Source organism: Mytilus edulis, chromosome 3, assembly GCF_963676685.1.
Source record: "Mytilus edulis chromosome 3, xbMytEdul2.2, whole genome shotgun sequence".
NCBI lineage: Eukaryota > Metazoa > Mollusca > Bivalvia > Mytilida > Mytilidae > Mytilus > Mytilus edulis.
This window is the reverse complement of record NC_092346.1, coordinates 82,983,298-82,997,290: the sequence shown is the minus strand read 5'-3', so window position 1 is coordinate 82,997,290 and position 13,993 is coordinate 82,983,298. Positions and strand designations below refer to the sequence as shown.

Here is a 13,993-nt window from a genome sequence, read left to right as displayed (position 1 = left end):
GTAGATGTAGAATGGACATAAGTACCAATTAGACAAACCCCCATCGAAGTCACAATAAGTCACAATATATATATAAGTAGATGTAGAATGGACATGAGTACCAATTAGACAAACCCCTATCGAAGTCACAATATATATAAGTAGATGTAGAATGGACATGAGTACCAATTAGACAAACCCCTATCGAAGTCACAATATATATAAGTAGATGTAGAATGGACATGAGTACCAATTAGATAAACCCCCATCGAAGTCACAATATATATAAGTATATGTAGAATGGACATGAGTACCAATTAGACAAACCCCCATCGAAGTCACAATATATATAAGTAGATGTAGAATGGACATGAGTACCTATTAGACAAACCCCCATCGAAGTCACAATCTATAATACTAAAATTACGAGGTCCAATTTGTCAGCCGTCATCACGTAAGAACGATGATTCAAAGAATTCAACTTTATATATAACTAGTATAGTACAATGCTGTTGATTAAAAATTACACCACTCCAGACACTTTTGTTTTCCACATAATTAATATTGCCAATAATTAAGAAGTTCCGGGTCGAATCCGATACCGATACCAATAGTATATTCACCTGTTACCTATTAACTTATCTGTACGTTCCGCATCTGACAGGCGCACCACCAAACGCTGTATTTAAGATTTTGCTATATACACGGGTCGTAATCACAGGGTTGACACAACTAAATTCAATCATTGTCACATTGTTCCCGATTGTAGTATTTTAATCAGTATGACTTTCTAAGATGACAATACGAATAATAAAAATCTGGACTTAAAATAAGGCGTATAGGTACAGCATGTACAGTTTTCAATTTGTTAGCCGGAATGGCGTCAAACAGCGAATCAAAGAATTCAACTTTATTTATAACTCATAAAGGACAATGCTGTTGATTAAAAAATACTCCTTTCCAGGCCATTTTGTTTTCCAAATAAATAATAGTACCAATAATTGATAAGTTCCAGGTCGACGGGTTCAAACAGAAATAAGATGTTGAAAGCAGAGAAAACTGTGCATCTTATAATCGGCATGTCTTTATCAGATGACAATACCAATACTAAAATAAGGCTTACGCATAGTTATATTCTTTAATTCAGTCCCAGACCCGCGATATCACGGGTGTGTTCTAGTATATATAATGTTTATAACAGACAAAAATGCCGTTCATATTCTTTTATATAACGAACGTTGTCATTTTTAAATTTGCTCTAGTACATTTAATTAAAATGAAAGCTATTTGTACATCAAGAAACTGCTGATTCGTAACTAAATCAAAATATGAAGGAGTCGTGACAATTGGAAAGTCGAAAGTATTTTACTGGTTACTAAAATATCATTTTTATATTACTGGTATTTGTGTGGCACTTATTATGACAAAAATGAAAGAAAATTTATTATATTATACATATATACATCCATATAAGTATATGTAATTATTTATAATTTATGTAGTGAAATAATCGTGGAGAGTGGTTGACACTTGATGAACATGTATCATTTAAATTAACCATAAGTCTGTTTTCCATTATAATTTGTTTACTGTTTGTATACTTAATTATATTCATTTGTGTCCCCTGTAAATAATTAAAGCTATAAAAGGAAGAACAAGGCTATGACATTTTCTATCTGTCAAGAATGATGTCTACAATTATAACACATATACAATGTACATGTACACATACAGTTGCACATTCCTGTACATGTAAGCACTTATTGACACATCAACCATTACCATTAATCTAAGTAAAATATATTTTTGTTCATTATTATATACTACAAGATTATAAATTCGATAAACAATTTAAAAAATGCACTGCCAATGTGTTCAGTGATAGGCATAAAATATCAAGTACTCATGTTGTCACTTTTTGTCAATTTTTTTAGTAATTTCATTTATGTTATTTAGTCAAGGTTGTTAAAGTTATCAATAATGATTATTACATGTGTGTGAAATAACATAAGACTTCCGATTTTTGTTTGTTAGTACTACCACATTAAAACTAACCTTAAAAAAGTGCAATAACATAGGAAATGCTTATTGATATGCATAGAACGCAAAAAAACACAATTACGATACCAAAGTGACATTCCATCGATCAGTTGTGAACGGCATATATATAAAACAATATGTGTGCCAACACATGAACAAAATTTAACTAAATACAACCATAGTTCAGTCTCTGCGACACATGCAAGAAAACTATATTTTTGTATTAAAGTAGAATCCCGGCATTTCCAACTAAAGTATGTCCATAATCAATGTAAAGTTTATTGATATTTTGTATCCTAAACCAAAAGAATGTGACAAATGGCAAATGACAATCATGGTAATGTATCAGTATCCACAAAGCATCGCATGAACTATAAAAGTCAGGAGCCTTTATATCTTACTATACGGCATGGATTCTGCTCACTGTTGAAGTCTGGAACCGTACGGTTACCTATAGTTGGTTATTTTTGTGTCATTTGGTGTCGTGTAAAGAGTTGTCTTATTGGCAGTTATACCACATCTCCTTTTTTATAATGATAATATAAGAAAAGACCACACAGTAATTAATCCTGAAATATAAAAATAAGAAGATGTGGTATGATTGCCAAATTAGACAACACTCCACAAGTGACTAAACGAAACAGAAATTTATAATTATATTAACTGAACTTTCAAAACATAAACCATTTTCTTTCTTCCTTTCAGCAAACACCAATTCACCACAGTCGGTCATATAGTGCAGAATGTGGAGCCACCGACAATTTGTCCAGTAGTCAAATTATTCCACGAATTCGAACAATTCAATCTGAATGTACCATAGCAGACGAACAAAAGAAACATAAGAAACGAAGACGACGAAAAGCTGTTGATGAAACTTCCGGTTACAGTACTACCTCTTTAAGTGAACTGTCTGAATTTGAATCCCCAAGACAAAAAGTAGGACGAAATAAACTCTATCATCCGAATCACGCACGACAGGAATCTACAGAAGATGATCGAAGCGAGCGAAGCCGTGTTAGTAAAGAGTCGCAGGCGACAAGTCGACGTGGCAGCGAAGCTTCAAAGGCAACCGTTCAAAATAACAATAAAATAACAAAAGGTCCTACAGACCGAACAAAACGGGACTCACCATATCACAGGAAAGACCAATATAGAAATAGTCCCCAAAGACCGCCTTCAAGAGCTAGATCTACAGCTAGCCTTCAAAGTGAAATCAGTGTTAAAAGTAATCAAAGTGCACAATCAAAACAATCGAGAAGAAGCTCAACTCAGTTCCGAACGGACAGACCTTCTGATGAAAGGTTTGATCCGTTCGCTTTTATTCAACCAGTCCCCGAACCTTTTAGTAGAAAAGTGAAGAAAACTTTAGGTCCTATATTTGGGATTTTACTTTTGCTCATTTTAGCTGCAAGTTTAGGTGCTGCTATTTACTTTGCCGTAGAGCTTAAAAGTAAGTTTGTGTTTTTATTTTACCTTGTATACTTGAATTCTTGCAAGACGTTATTTATATTTATTGACAAGTTATTGATTTGTGTTTTAATGATGCTGATGAGTAAAATTTAAAAACAAACATTATAAGTACTTAATTTCATTTAATTTTTAATTGAAATGTGATATTAAAGAAATTGATATAATCTTCACTGATGAATCTTATGTAGACGAAACGTGCGTCTGGCGTATTAAATTATAATCCTCGTACTTTTGATAACTATTTACAGGACACAGTACTTCTTAGTATGCCTGTTTTAGCCGACTATTCAGTATGGAGTTTTATTGTTGTAGGTCGTACGGTTGCATATACATGCCATTTGTACTTGCCAACATTTTCTTCATTTGAACTTAGGTGGATAGTTGTCTCACTGGCAATCATACAACATCTCATTATTTTTATATTATACATGCGCGTTATTGCTATTCAGCTTTATATATCTATTAAAATTTCGAAAATGCAATCAAATATCATCAAATGAAAGAAGCGGGAATTGTTGTATTTTTAACTATTCAAATGCTGTTTTTTTCTTCTTCAGAGAACCAAGATACTGAAATAGGTATGTATACTTTGATGATGAATATAAATTTCAGTTCTTATAAAGCCATAACACTTCTTTCTTTTTTTTTAAATACCGAACTCTCAACGAAATTTAAATGGAAAGTTTATAAAACGACAAAATCAAAAGCTCAGACACATCAGACACATCAAACGAATGAAAAACGACTGTCTTGACTTGGAACAGGCATTTCCTTGTGTATAAAATGATGGATTTAACCTGGTTTTATAGCTATTCAAAGCTCTCAATTGTACGAAAGTCGCATACAAATTCCAAAACGCATATTCCATTGGAGCTACAGTTTTTGTTAAAGATTAACTCATGAAATAGTTTTAGTCTGTATAATTTAGTACGCCAGACGATCTTTTATATTATATACATAAGGCTCATTAGTGGCGCTCAAGACAATAGGACGGCAACATTATTAACAAAGTTGAAGAGCAGTTAGAACAAAAAGTTGTGCCAATATCAAATATGGGTGTAACTGAGAGTCCTTCTACCAAAATGGCCGTCAAACCTAATTGGATGGCATACTAATAAGGGCGGAAGACAAAACGACTGATTATGATTCATATTGTTATCTACTTATAGAAATTTTCGTTTTTAAATATTGTTGTATGATTTTGTGGTATTTAACTTTCTGTAAAGTCATTTCCGTATGGGTGTGCAGGAATCCCCTTTCGTCTTTATACCTTCCTGTCAGTTTGCTTGTGCAAATCGTGTCGGCCTCAGAAATTCTGAATGCCATCCCATGAAGGATATTAATGATACATGCACTTTATACTGTTGTTGCCCTCACCCAGAGGGTGTACTAAAAATAACATTGGAATGTCTTTCTGCGAGGTCAAGGTCTTCCACATGTTTCAAATTGACGAAGTCGCGTCTTTAAGAACAATGCTTAATAGACTACATATTTAGATTCAGCCATGTATATGAGTAGCTCTCATATGGATATTGCTATTATTAAAATATAGTATATACAGGGGGAAACAGGTAATACTTCAAAGATGATATTGTTTGCAATACCTTGTCATAACATGAATAGAAGGCGGCGATATTTCGTTTCGCAAGCTTTGTACACAGTTCCTTAACTTATTATTTGGATGTTCATGGTAAAATGTGGGCCCTTTTTTTTTTTAACTATAAACAGGACTAATGAGTATATATCAATGATTGGAATTTTTCATTCAATAAAAACAAACTACACACATGTTCTAATGACCTACAGGAAATAACTTGACCAATTCAATTTGCCTCCACGTTTGAATGGTATACATAATACCACATCTCCTTATTTTTCTTTAAATAGTACTTGGTATTTTAAAATTCCGTGACTGTACAAACTTAATTATAATATAAATTACATTACAGTTGTTGAAATTAATTATTTTAATTTTCTGACCTTGCTCATGAATTTCCAGTTATAATTAACTTTATCATGTCTTTAGTGTCATATCATTTTGATGTTGGATGGGTGTTGTTCATACGTGTTTTGCATATATAAGAAAGTGACAGCGGAATAATCATCGGTTGTTCTTTCTCAAAACATAAACTCAGCGCACCTGCTTTTAACGCTTTTAAAACACTTCAAACACTTGTAAATGGTTCCTGACGATATAACACTTGAACACTATTTTATGATAACTATATCTATTGATGTTTATGTAAAGTAGTATTTAAAGTCACATAGCACACACTTGGCTTCATATATCTGGTGACGAATGAAACGGACCTTTGTTTGTATGATAAACTCGGATCCGCTGTTGAAAGCCCCAGATCACTTTGCCTTCGCCAGAGCTTCAACACTGCTATCATTTTATTTTCAATTCATAAATAATATGTAACTGAATTAACAATGAGCGTCCAACTCCAATAGACATAGTAAGAATTAAAACGACTACTTGACTGTTCGGTTGAACGTTTTTTTTTAAATTATAATTCACTTAATAGATATAGGCTACAGTAATATACCGGTATTCAATAGTCAAAAACCGATTGAGCGAAAACAAATCCGACTCACAAACAAAAGAAAACACTCTCTAATATCACATCTTGTGCGTATTCATAATTAAGGAGCTATAATCATTTATTTATATTAATTATAGAATTTTAGTTCATTGATTAAAGTTACTGGGTGCTTTGCAGTAAATTATCCTAAATCTGATATAGCATAGAAGATATAAAGACGTTATCTATACTTTTTTTTATTTTCAGAAATGTTACGAGCCAGTCTAAACATGAAAATTAAGAATAACAGACTTGGTAAAAGCCTGGACGAGCTTACACCATCGGACTTCAAATCACTGGCTTTAGCTTACTGTCAACAGGTAAAAAAAACTAGATTTTGGAAACATATGGTTATTATTATTAATATTTTCAACATTTCTGAAATAAACAAACAACAGCACGAATATTTCTGTGCAATGGATATTTAAACGTTTGCCAGTAACATAGGGAGAAAATATAAAGGTAGCAACATAAACCATGATAGTTCATAACCCATAAAAAAAACCTAGAAAAACAAACAACACGACAAACGACACAAAGTAAACAACAGTACACATTTTAAGCACTGCATAGGAACACAATGGAGTAACACGAATACCTGTAAAATCCGAATATTTAACTCGGTTGTTTTAGAAAGGTAATCAGTCCATGTTCCACTTAGGACACCAATTTTGTTGATTATCGACAATAAAAATCGTATGATAAGTCACACTTGATGCTGTCACGATCAAGGCAATGAGAAAAGAGAAAATTAGAAACATCGTCCCTTGATAATACTGTCACAGTATTCGTTAATAATGTATACTCATCAGACAATCACTTGATAGTAAAACAATACATGTATTTTATTTGATATTTTATTTGATAAAGTGTTCTGCTTACAAATATTGTGATAACAAAACTTATCTCTGCAGCTTTGCTTATCAATCTGCTGTGCTTGAACGTATTTTTATACTAGCATATCTACAACTGGAAAGAAGAGTATATCATAAGGATCCACAGATAGATTACTTTTGATGTTGTTTTTTTCTATTTACAGATGGATGATTACTACAGAAACAGTCATTTTCAGAAAACATACAGAGGATGTGAGCTGGTTTCTATAAAGTAAGCATAAATTCAATTGAAGTTCTGGCACTTTTGTAAATATATGTTATTTCAGTCACTTTGTTATAGAAAAATATGCTGTATGTTGAAATCTAGGTTTATTTTGATTATTTATTCTGTTGAGTTTTGTTTGGTCGCTTATTGACTTCTACACCCATTTCCTTTACTTATCTTTTGCTTTAACATACGATTGGTCGAATAATTTTATGTCTTGCAGGAACACATTTTTCTGCGTTTTATCAATTTCTGAGTCAATATGTTAAAAAAAATCCTCTTATTTGTTTCCCCACATTCAAAAACAATTACGCAAAATGTCATATAGTTTTGGTTTGATTTAAAATTTTATTATCTCTTTCAGGAATGAGCGCATAAATTTTACATTATTTTTCATCGAAAACGCTGCTTCAAAGAAAGATATAATATCAGTTATAGAAACTTCGGCTCCTAAAGTACAAGACAATGGCGAGAATGCAAACGTAGCACTTGTTGATAAATTTGAAATTGAACTTGAAAATGCTAAAATTAAAATAGAACATGAAAGGACGCCGGTGAATTTCAATAAAATTATTACAACGACAACAAGTACAACAACGACGACGACAACGACGACGAAGAAACCAACAACTAAAATGAAAACAACAACAGAAACAACGAAAGCAACAACAAAGTTAAAAACGACTTTACCAACAACGACACTAAAGACAACTGAAACGTCATCGATATTAACAGCAACAACAACAAAAGAAACAACAACGAAAGTTTTAAAAACTACTGTTACAACACCAGTAACTGTTGTAAAAACAACTTCCGGATGGGATGCTGGGTGGAGTGAAGACGATATATGTAAGTAACTTATTAGAAAATAAGATATCATAGTAAGAAATGAGGCACAGTTGTATGATTAACGATGTGAACAGGGGTAAATTATGCTTTGCATGGCGATTTTGACAGGTTGTCTAATTAAGTAATTCATTATGTAATTATTTAGGACCAGCAGTTCATAGTTCTGCTGTTTTACTATGCCATGGATCAACTGCATAAATAATTGCTAAGCACACCGTTTGTCGAAGAGTTTTGTTCTTAATCGATCCGTCATTCGTCGAGATATAAAATCACGAAGAGTCACATCATGTTATCCAATGAAACACATCCATAATGATTGCGATGATATAATCATTCATTATAATTTGTTCATAGCAATACTTGGTAACATTATTTTACTTTATTTCAAAGCTACCCTGTACTGTGAAACTTGGAAGTTTTCTTAATGACTATGTAAGGACCTTCTACCACAGGAATAGATTACGTAAGGTGTATTTTGCAAAACCTTCTGAATTTTGGTCCTTAATGCTTTTGATCTAATTACTTTTTGTTTTCATTTTATTCAACTTGTTTAATTCTAGCTTCATTGCTGAGTCTTTTATAGACGAAATTCGCGTCTTACGTACAAAACTTCAATCTAATTAAAAACCGATCTCTCATCGCTCCTGTTTCTGATATGTCGCGCGTGAATTCCCACGCGACATATCAGAAACAGGAGCGATGAGAGATCGGGTTTTAATTAGATTGACAAAACTTGAATTCTGATTTTGTTTGATGAGTTATAGACAATACGCAAGGTATCTTTTTAAAAGAAATAACAGCATAAGGAAGACCAATTAATTATAATCAGCTATCAATGTTGTTTTTTTCTTTTCAACAGTGTTTGCGTGGGAACCATGTTATATGAGTGGCGGGAATTTCTATCCGTATCCGACAGATTGTAACAAATATTTTCAATGTGAACATAGTGTATCACTGGTGCGGTCGTGTGCTGGCGATACAGTCTTTGATGTCAATTCTAATGTATGTGTACCACACAGACCTGGTGTAGTGTGTCCGGATCCAGCTCTAGCACCTCCAAGACCACCTGGTCAAGAACCAGAGACGACAACAAATACCCCTTCAATAAACTCGACAACGACAGCATCCTCACCAAAGATCCACACTAAACGACTCACACGACCTATTTATCCTGCAAGACCAGGTAAGAATACGTAATCAAGTTAGTTTATAGTTTCGTGACAGAATGTTTTAACCCTTTTAGCAAAACACTTATTATATACTGTTATATGAAAAGAACTAGCCTTATCCTTTAAAGTCATGTTCCATTAATAGGTATTTTTAAATTTTTACCCATTGAAAATTAATAGTTCGGTTACCATTCAACTTGATATTGAAAAGCATTGATTCGTGTCAGCTTTTAGAGATCTTATTATAAGAATAGGTATAAATATTTCCGCTGATAACAATAGCTCCCAAAACCATTTACAATAAGTCAAAAATGATGTTAGTCTGCATTCTTTTGACTAACAAATTAACATCTAAACCAGAAATATCTCATAGAGTATAGATAAAGGAAGATGTGGTGTGAGTGCCAATGAGACAACTTTCCATCCAAGTTACAATTTTTAAAAGTAAACCATTGAATTCACAACAAATAATAACACAGACACAGTAAGGTCTAATTCATACCTTAACGAACAACTACCAATTTACAGTTACTCAACCTTACGACAAAAAGATTACATCAATTTTCCCATTTTCCCATTTCTTGTTTTATGAAAAAGAAAAACCATCTGATACAACTTCTTCTCATGCATAGTTCTACATGAGTTCTATAATATTAAAGTCATGATAACATTATTTTTATTATATCTTTCCAGATTACGAAAAAGAGCCATGTGTCAAAGCTGACGAAGGAACATTACATGCGCATCCAGAAGACTGTTCAAAATTCATACAATGCATTTCGGGAAATTCAGGTGTTGTTTTGACATGTGCTAAAAATCTGGTATACGACCCAGAAACATCGTCATGTATTTTTCCAAGAAGCGAACTTATTTGTCCTGATATATTACCGTGTTTAGGTAAAAACAATGGTTATTTTTCTCATCCATTTAATTGTTCACTTTATATTCAATGTCAGTCCGGCAGGGAAGTTATTCAACAGTGCTCACCCGGACTAGTTTGGGATCCTTCAGTAAATAGTTGTGTGTTCCACACAGCAAATGCTGCATGTTCGGAAGCCACAAAGAAAAGATAAATGTCTGTTATGTTATACATATTATTTATAGTTATTATTTGTATAATAAATTGTTATTTGTTTACTTGCTGCCTTTCATTATATATCGAATGATTATTCAAAATTTGAGTAAATGTATCCTAAACTCTTAGAACTAGAATCAAATTCTGTCAACGGTAAATCTATGGATTTGCGTTTAAAACCAAATGAATTTATTTATCGAAAGTTTAAATCATAATCAGTAGTAGCCTTTTATCAAATCTTAATATGAAAAAGAAGATATGGTATAGTTATCAAAGGTACCGGGATTATAATTTAGTACGCCAGACGCGCGTTTCGTCTACATAAGACTCATCAGTGATGCTCATATCAAAATATTTATAAAGCCAAACAAGTAAAAAATTGAAGAGCAATGAGGATCAAAAATTCCAAAAAGTTGTGCCAAATACGGAAGGTAATCTATGCCTGGGTTAAGAAAATCCTTAGTTTTTCGAAAAATTCAAAGTTTTGTAAACGGGAAATTTATAAAAAAATTACCACATTCTTGATATTCATGTCAACACCGAAATGTTGACTACTGGGCTGATGATACCCTCGGGGACGAAACTTCCACCAGCAGTGGCATCGACCCAGTGGTGTAAATATGTATCAGTTAAGATTGCCAATAAGACGACTCTCCTCAAAAGACCAATAAATGACACAGAAAATAACAACTGTAGGTCACCGTTTCTCATTATAATAACTTAGTGTTGATAGCAGATATAGGAAATTCTCTTTAAAGTTGGTTCACAAGCTAACTGTGAATAATTTAGAGGATATATTATAGGTATGTCATTCGTCTTAAATTTAGCGCATGATTGTAAGATCATCATTTTTTTTCATTAAGCAAAAAATTGTGTATTTAAATATACAATTCCTTAGACGCACCTTTTATAGGCCCAATGTAAGAATAGGTTAAAATCTTTCCAGTGCTGACAACACGCTTTACAATAAAAGATTAATACCTCATTCACATGCACATGGTGTTAATCTGCATTCTGTAAACTTTCACTTTAACATCTACATCATGAATACCTCATAGAATCGGCATATATTCACAAACAACATTTAATTCGGCATGTCTGTGGAATAGCACTTGTAAATAAGGTACCATTGTTAATTTCATTAAGAATATTTACTAGCTAGACAAAATGGACATTAATTCTAGATACAGAAATCTCAAAGTTTTATTCAAGCAAAGTATAGCCGTGATGCAAAGGTCATAATAACTACAGTTGTAATGAAATAAATCAAAAAACGAATAAGGAATAAGGACTAAGTAACGAATAAGGAATACATAATCAACTTGACGTCCATTCAAATTTTCATTTAATGGGAAATACTAGTTTTGAATGCTTCATAGTTAAACAATTCCTTCATCTTTTACAGTATTTAGAACAAAACTATATTTCATTTTCCGAGATGTAAAACGTAAAATGGATCATCTTTAAAATAAATTTGTTTCTAGCACTGTGTCATCAATTCTGGAGTATCATATACTGACAGACATTAAAAAAGCTTACTTTTTTACCCAATCATGAGTCCTCCTCAAATAACTACTAAACATGCTTACCATTGACAAAATTGACAAAATCTCCCGGATTTAAGCCAAATTTAGGACCAGGAAACATAGCTCGCAGGCGTTTGACAAACTAAATATCTAAGTAAGACATGTAAAAGTCATTACAAACATTATTAAAGACCTTTTTTGTCGATAAATGCGCTATAAGTTTTCCTGTTCAATAATCAATGGAAATTTACCAATTTTCATTGCTTTTACATAAAAAATTAGTACAATTTGTGACGTCATGAATAAAGCGCAGAAACGTTTGAACAAAAGGCTTATACCTATTTATTCATTGTATTAGCTAATTTTGGAACTTAAGTTGAAAAATGGGACCACTGTTGGTTGGGCCTTATCGAACCTACTCTTTTGACCACACAACGCCATTTGCGAGCTATGTTTACTGCCACAACGTCAACTCGTCGAATGCCATGTTCCTATATACAGAAATGCCAAAGAATCGATGGCAGAAAAACATTTTAGCTCTAAATTTTAAACCAAATTATTGCCAAAAGACGCTGTAATGGGTGGGAAAGAGCCCTAATCGGAAGGTGCAAAACAGAACTCTGGCAAAATACGCTAGTTGACCCTTCTGTCAATGATGTAGGCGTTGGATACAGGTAGTTATTGCCTTCGACGGTGATACATAAATTGATTATGTGAAAACCAGGGTTTCGGTGTAATCCACATGATTTGGACATTATCCATGATGATATTGATTCAAACTTTGTTAGACCATAAAGTAATAAATGAAATTTATGTTAAGAGATTTAAAAAATGATTACTTGAAAATATGAATAAAAAAATAATTTATCGTTGCGTTTTTAAAGTCCGTCAGTATACTATTTCTATCCTGAGTACTGTCATATGCTGGTGAAATATAACAAATATCTTGGCTAATGTATCCAGATAAATATCAGGCTTGTAAGTACCACATAATATCATACAAAAACTTTTCCTTTAAAAAATGACATTTTGATAAACCTGCATTTATATTTCTTGTATCGTTACAATTTTTTTTTTTATGTATACAAATTATTTTTCCAAGCACGAAAAACGGTTTAAGATATCTTTTTGCGTGTTTGAAGATAAAGACTACTGTCTTGTGGTTGGTTCCAGGCTAATGGGTACTAACTATTCCAATTTATGTCTTTGAATTATGAATCACAGTTTACAGTTCAAAACCCAACAAAACAGTAAATTGATAGATTGATACATGATATAATATCGAGGAATCTTGTCTACTGGCTTAAGGGATAAACCATAATTTTATCGCTGTCCGCATGCTCCTAATAACGGAATTAGGGTTTCAATTTGCATTGTTTTTTTTTGTACTCCCAAATTAAGGTTCTATGCAATCGTAACATGATAAAAGGTCAATTTAATTCTTTATTTTTAACAGAGGATTGCCAACAGCCAGGGGCTACCTGTTGGTCTCTTCAACATATATATGCACACATTTAAGGAATGACTGTAATATTTTTTCTGTCTATGAAGAAATAACATAAAAAATTTGGTGCACACCGAATAACGTGCGCAGCGGGTTATTTAACAGTGTGAACCACATTTTTTATGTTATTTCGAATAGACAGAAAAAATATTACAGTCATTTCTTATAATTTAATTCTAAATTCCATTTTAAACTGTAGAAAACCATGAAAAAACGTTGATGACGTCGCGGTCACATGACTAAATTATGTCTATGGGCTAATAACAAAATAACGTCAGCCAACCAGAAGACGCGTTACATTCAAAATTAAATTATTCACAATTAACAAAGATTTTTTTAGTTTACAAACTTGTTTAACACAAGACAAGACAATATGTACAGGCCATAGAATGTAATCTGACTACACACTCATCAAATCACTCGCTCACATTTTTACTCACATGCACAGGATAATAAAAGGTTATCATTGTTCTAAGAAAATTAACGCACCGATTTAAATTTTATACTTCATTTACATTAAATTGTTACAGTAGAAAAATCAATAAAAAAAAAATCGGGATAATTTCTCGAAATTTTCATTGTACTTTTTAAATTCCCGCATTTGCGCAGAAATCAAAATTCTTCTTCCTTTTTCCGGTCTCGTTGTCGTGAGACTTTGAGAAAAATGTATATTTATCAGTTTATTAAATGAAAAT

At 32.5% G+C, this 13,993-nt stretch overlaps 1 protein-coding gene across 1 annotated transcript in view; it reads left to right on the top strand.

Moving 5' to 3' along the window:
- The window catches only part of LOC139514539 (uncharacterized), a 29,158-nt gene extending 18,828 nt beyond the window's left edge, over positions 1-10,330 (top strand). The window contains exons 3-9 of the mRNA XM_071303906.1: positions 2,725-3,469; positions 4,047-4,067; positions 6,282-6,394; positions 7,114-7,181; positions 7,540-8,024; positions 8,884-9,207; positions 9,887-10,330. Coding sequence (XP_071160007.1) covers positions 2,725-3,469; positions 4,047-4,067; positions 6,282-6,394; positions 7,114-7,181; positions 7,540-8,024; positions 8,884-9,207; positions 9,887-10,266 — 2,136 coding nt within the window. The 3' untranslated portion in view covers positions 10,267-10,330. The remainder of the gene's footprint in view (positions 1-2,724; positions 3,470-4,046; positions 4,068-6,281; positions 6,395-7,113; positions 7,182-7,539; positions 8,025-8,883; positions 9,208-9,886) is intronic.
- Positions 10,331-13,993: the final 3,663 nt, after the last annotated feature.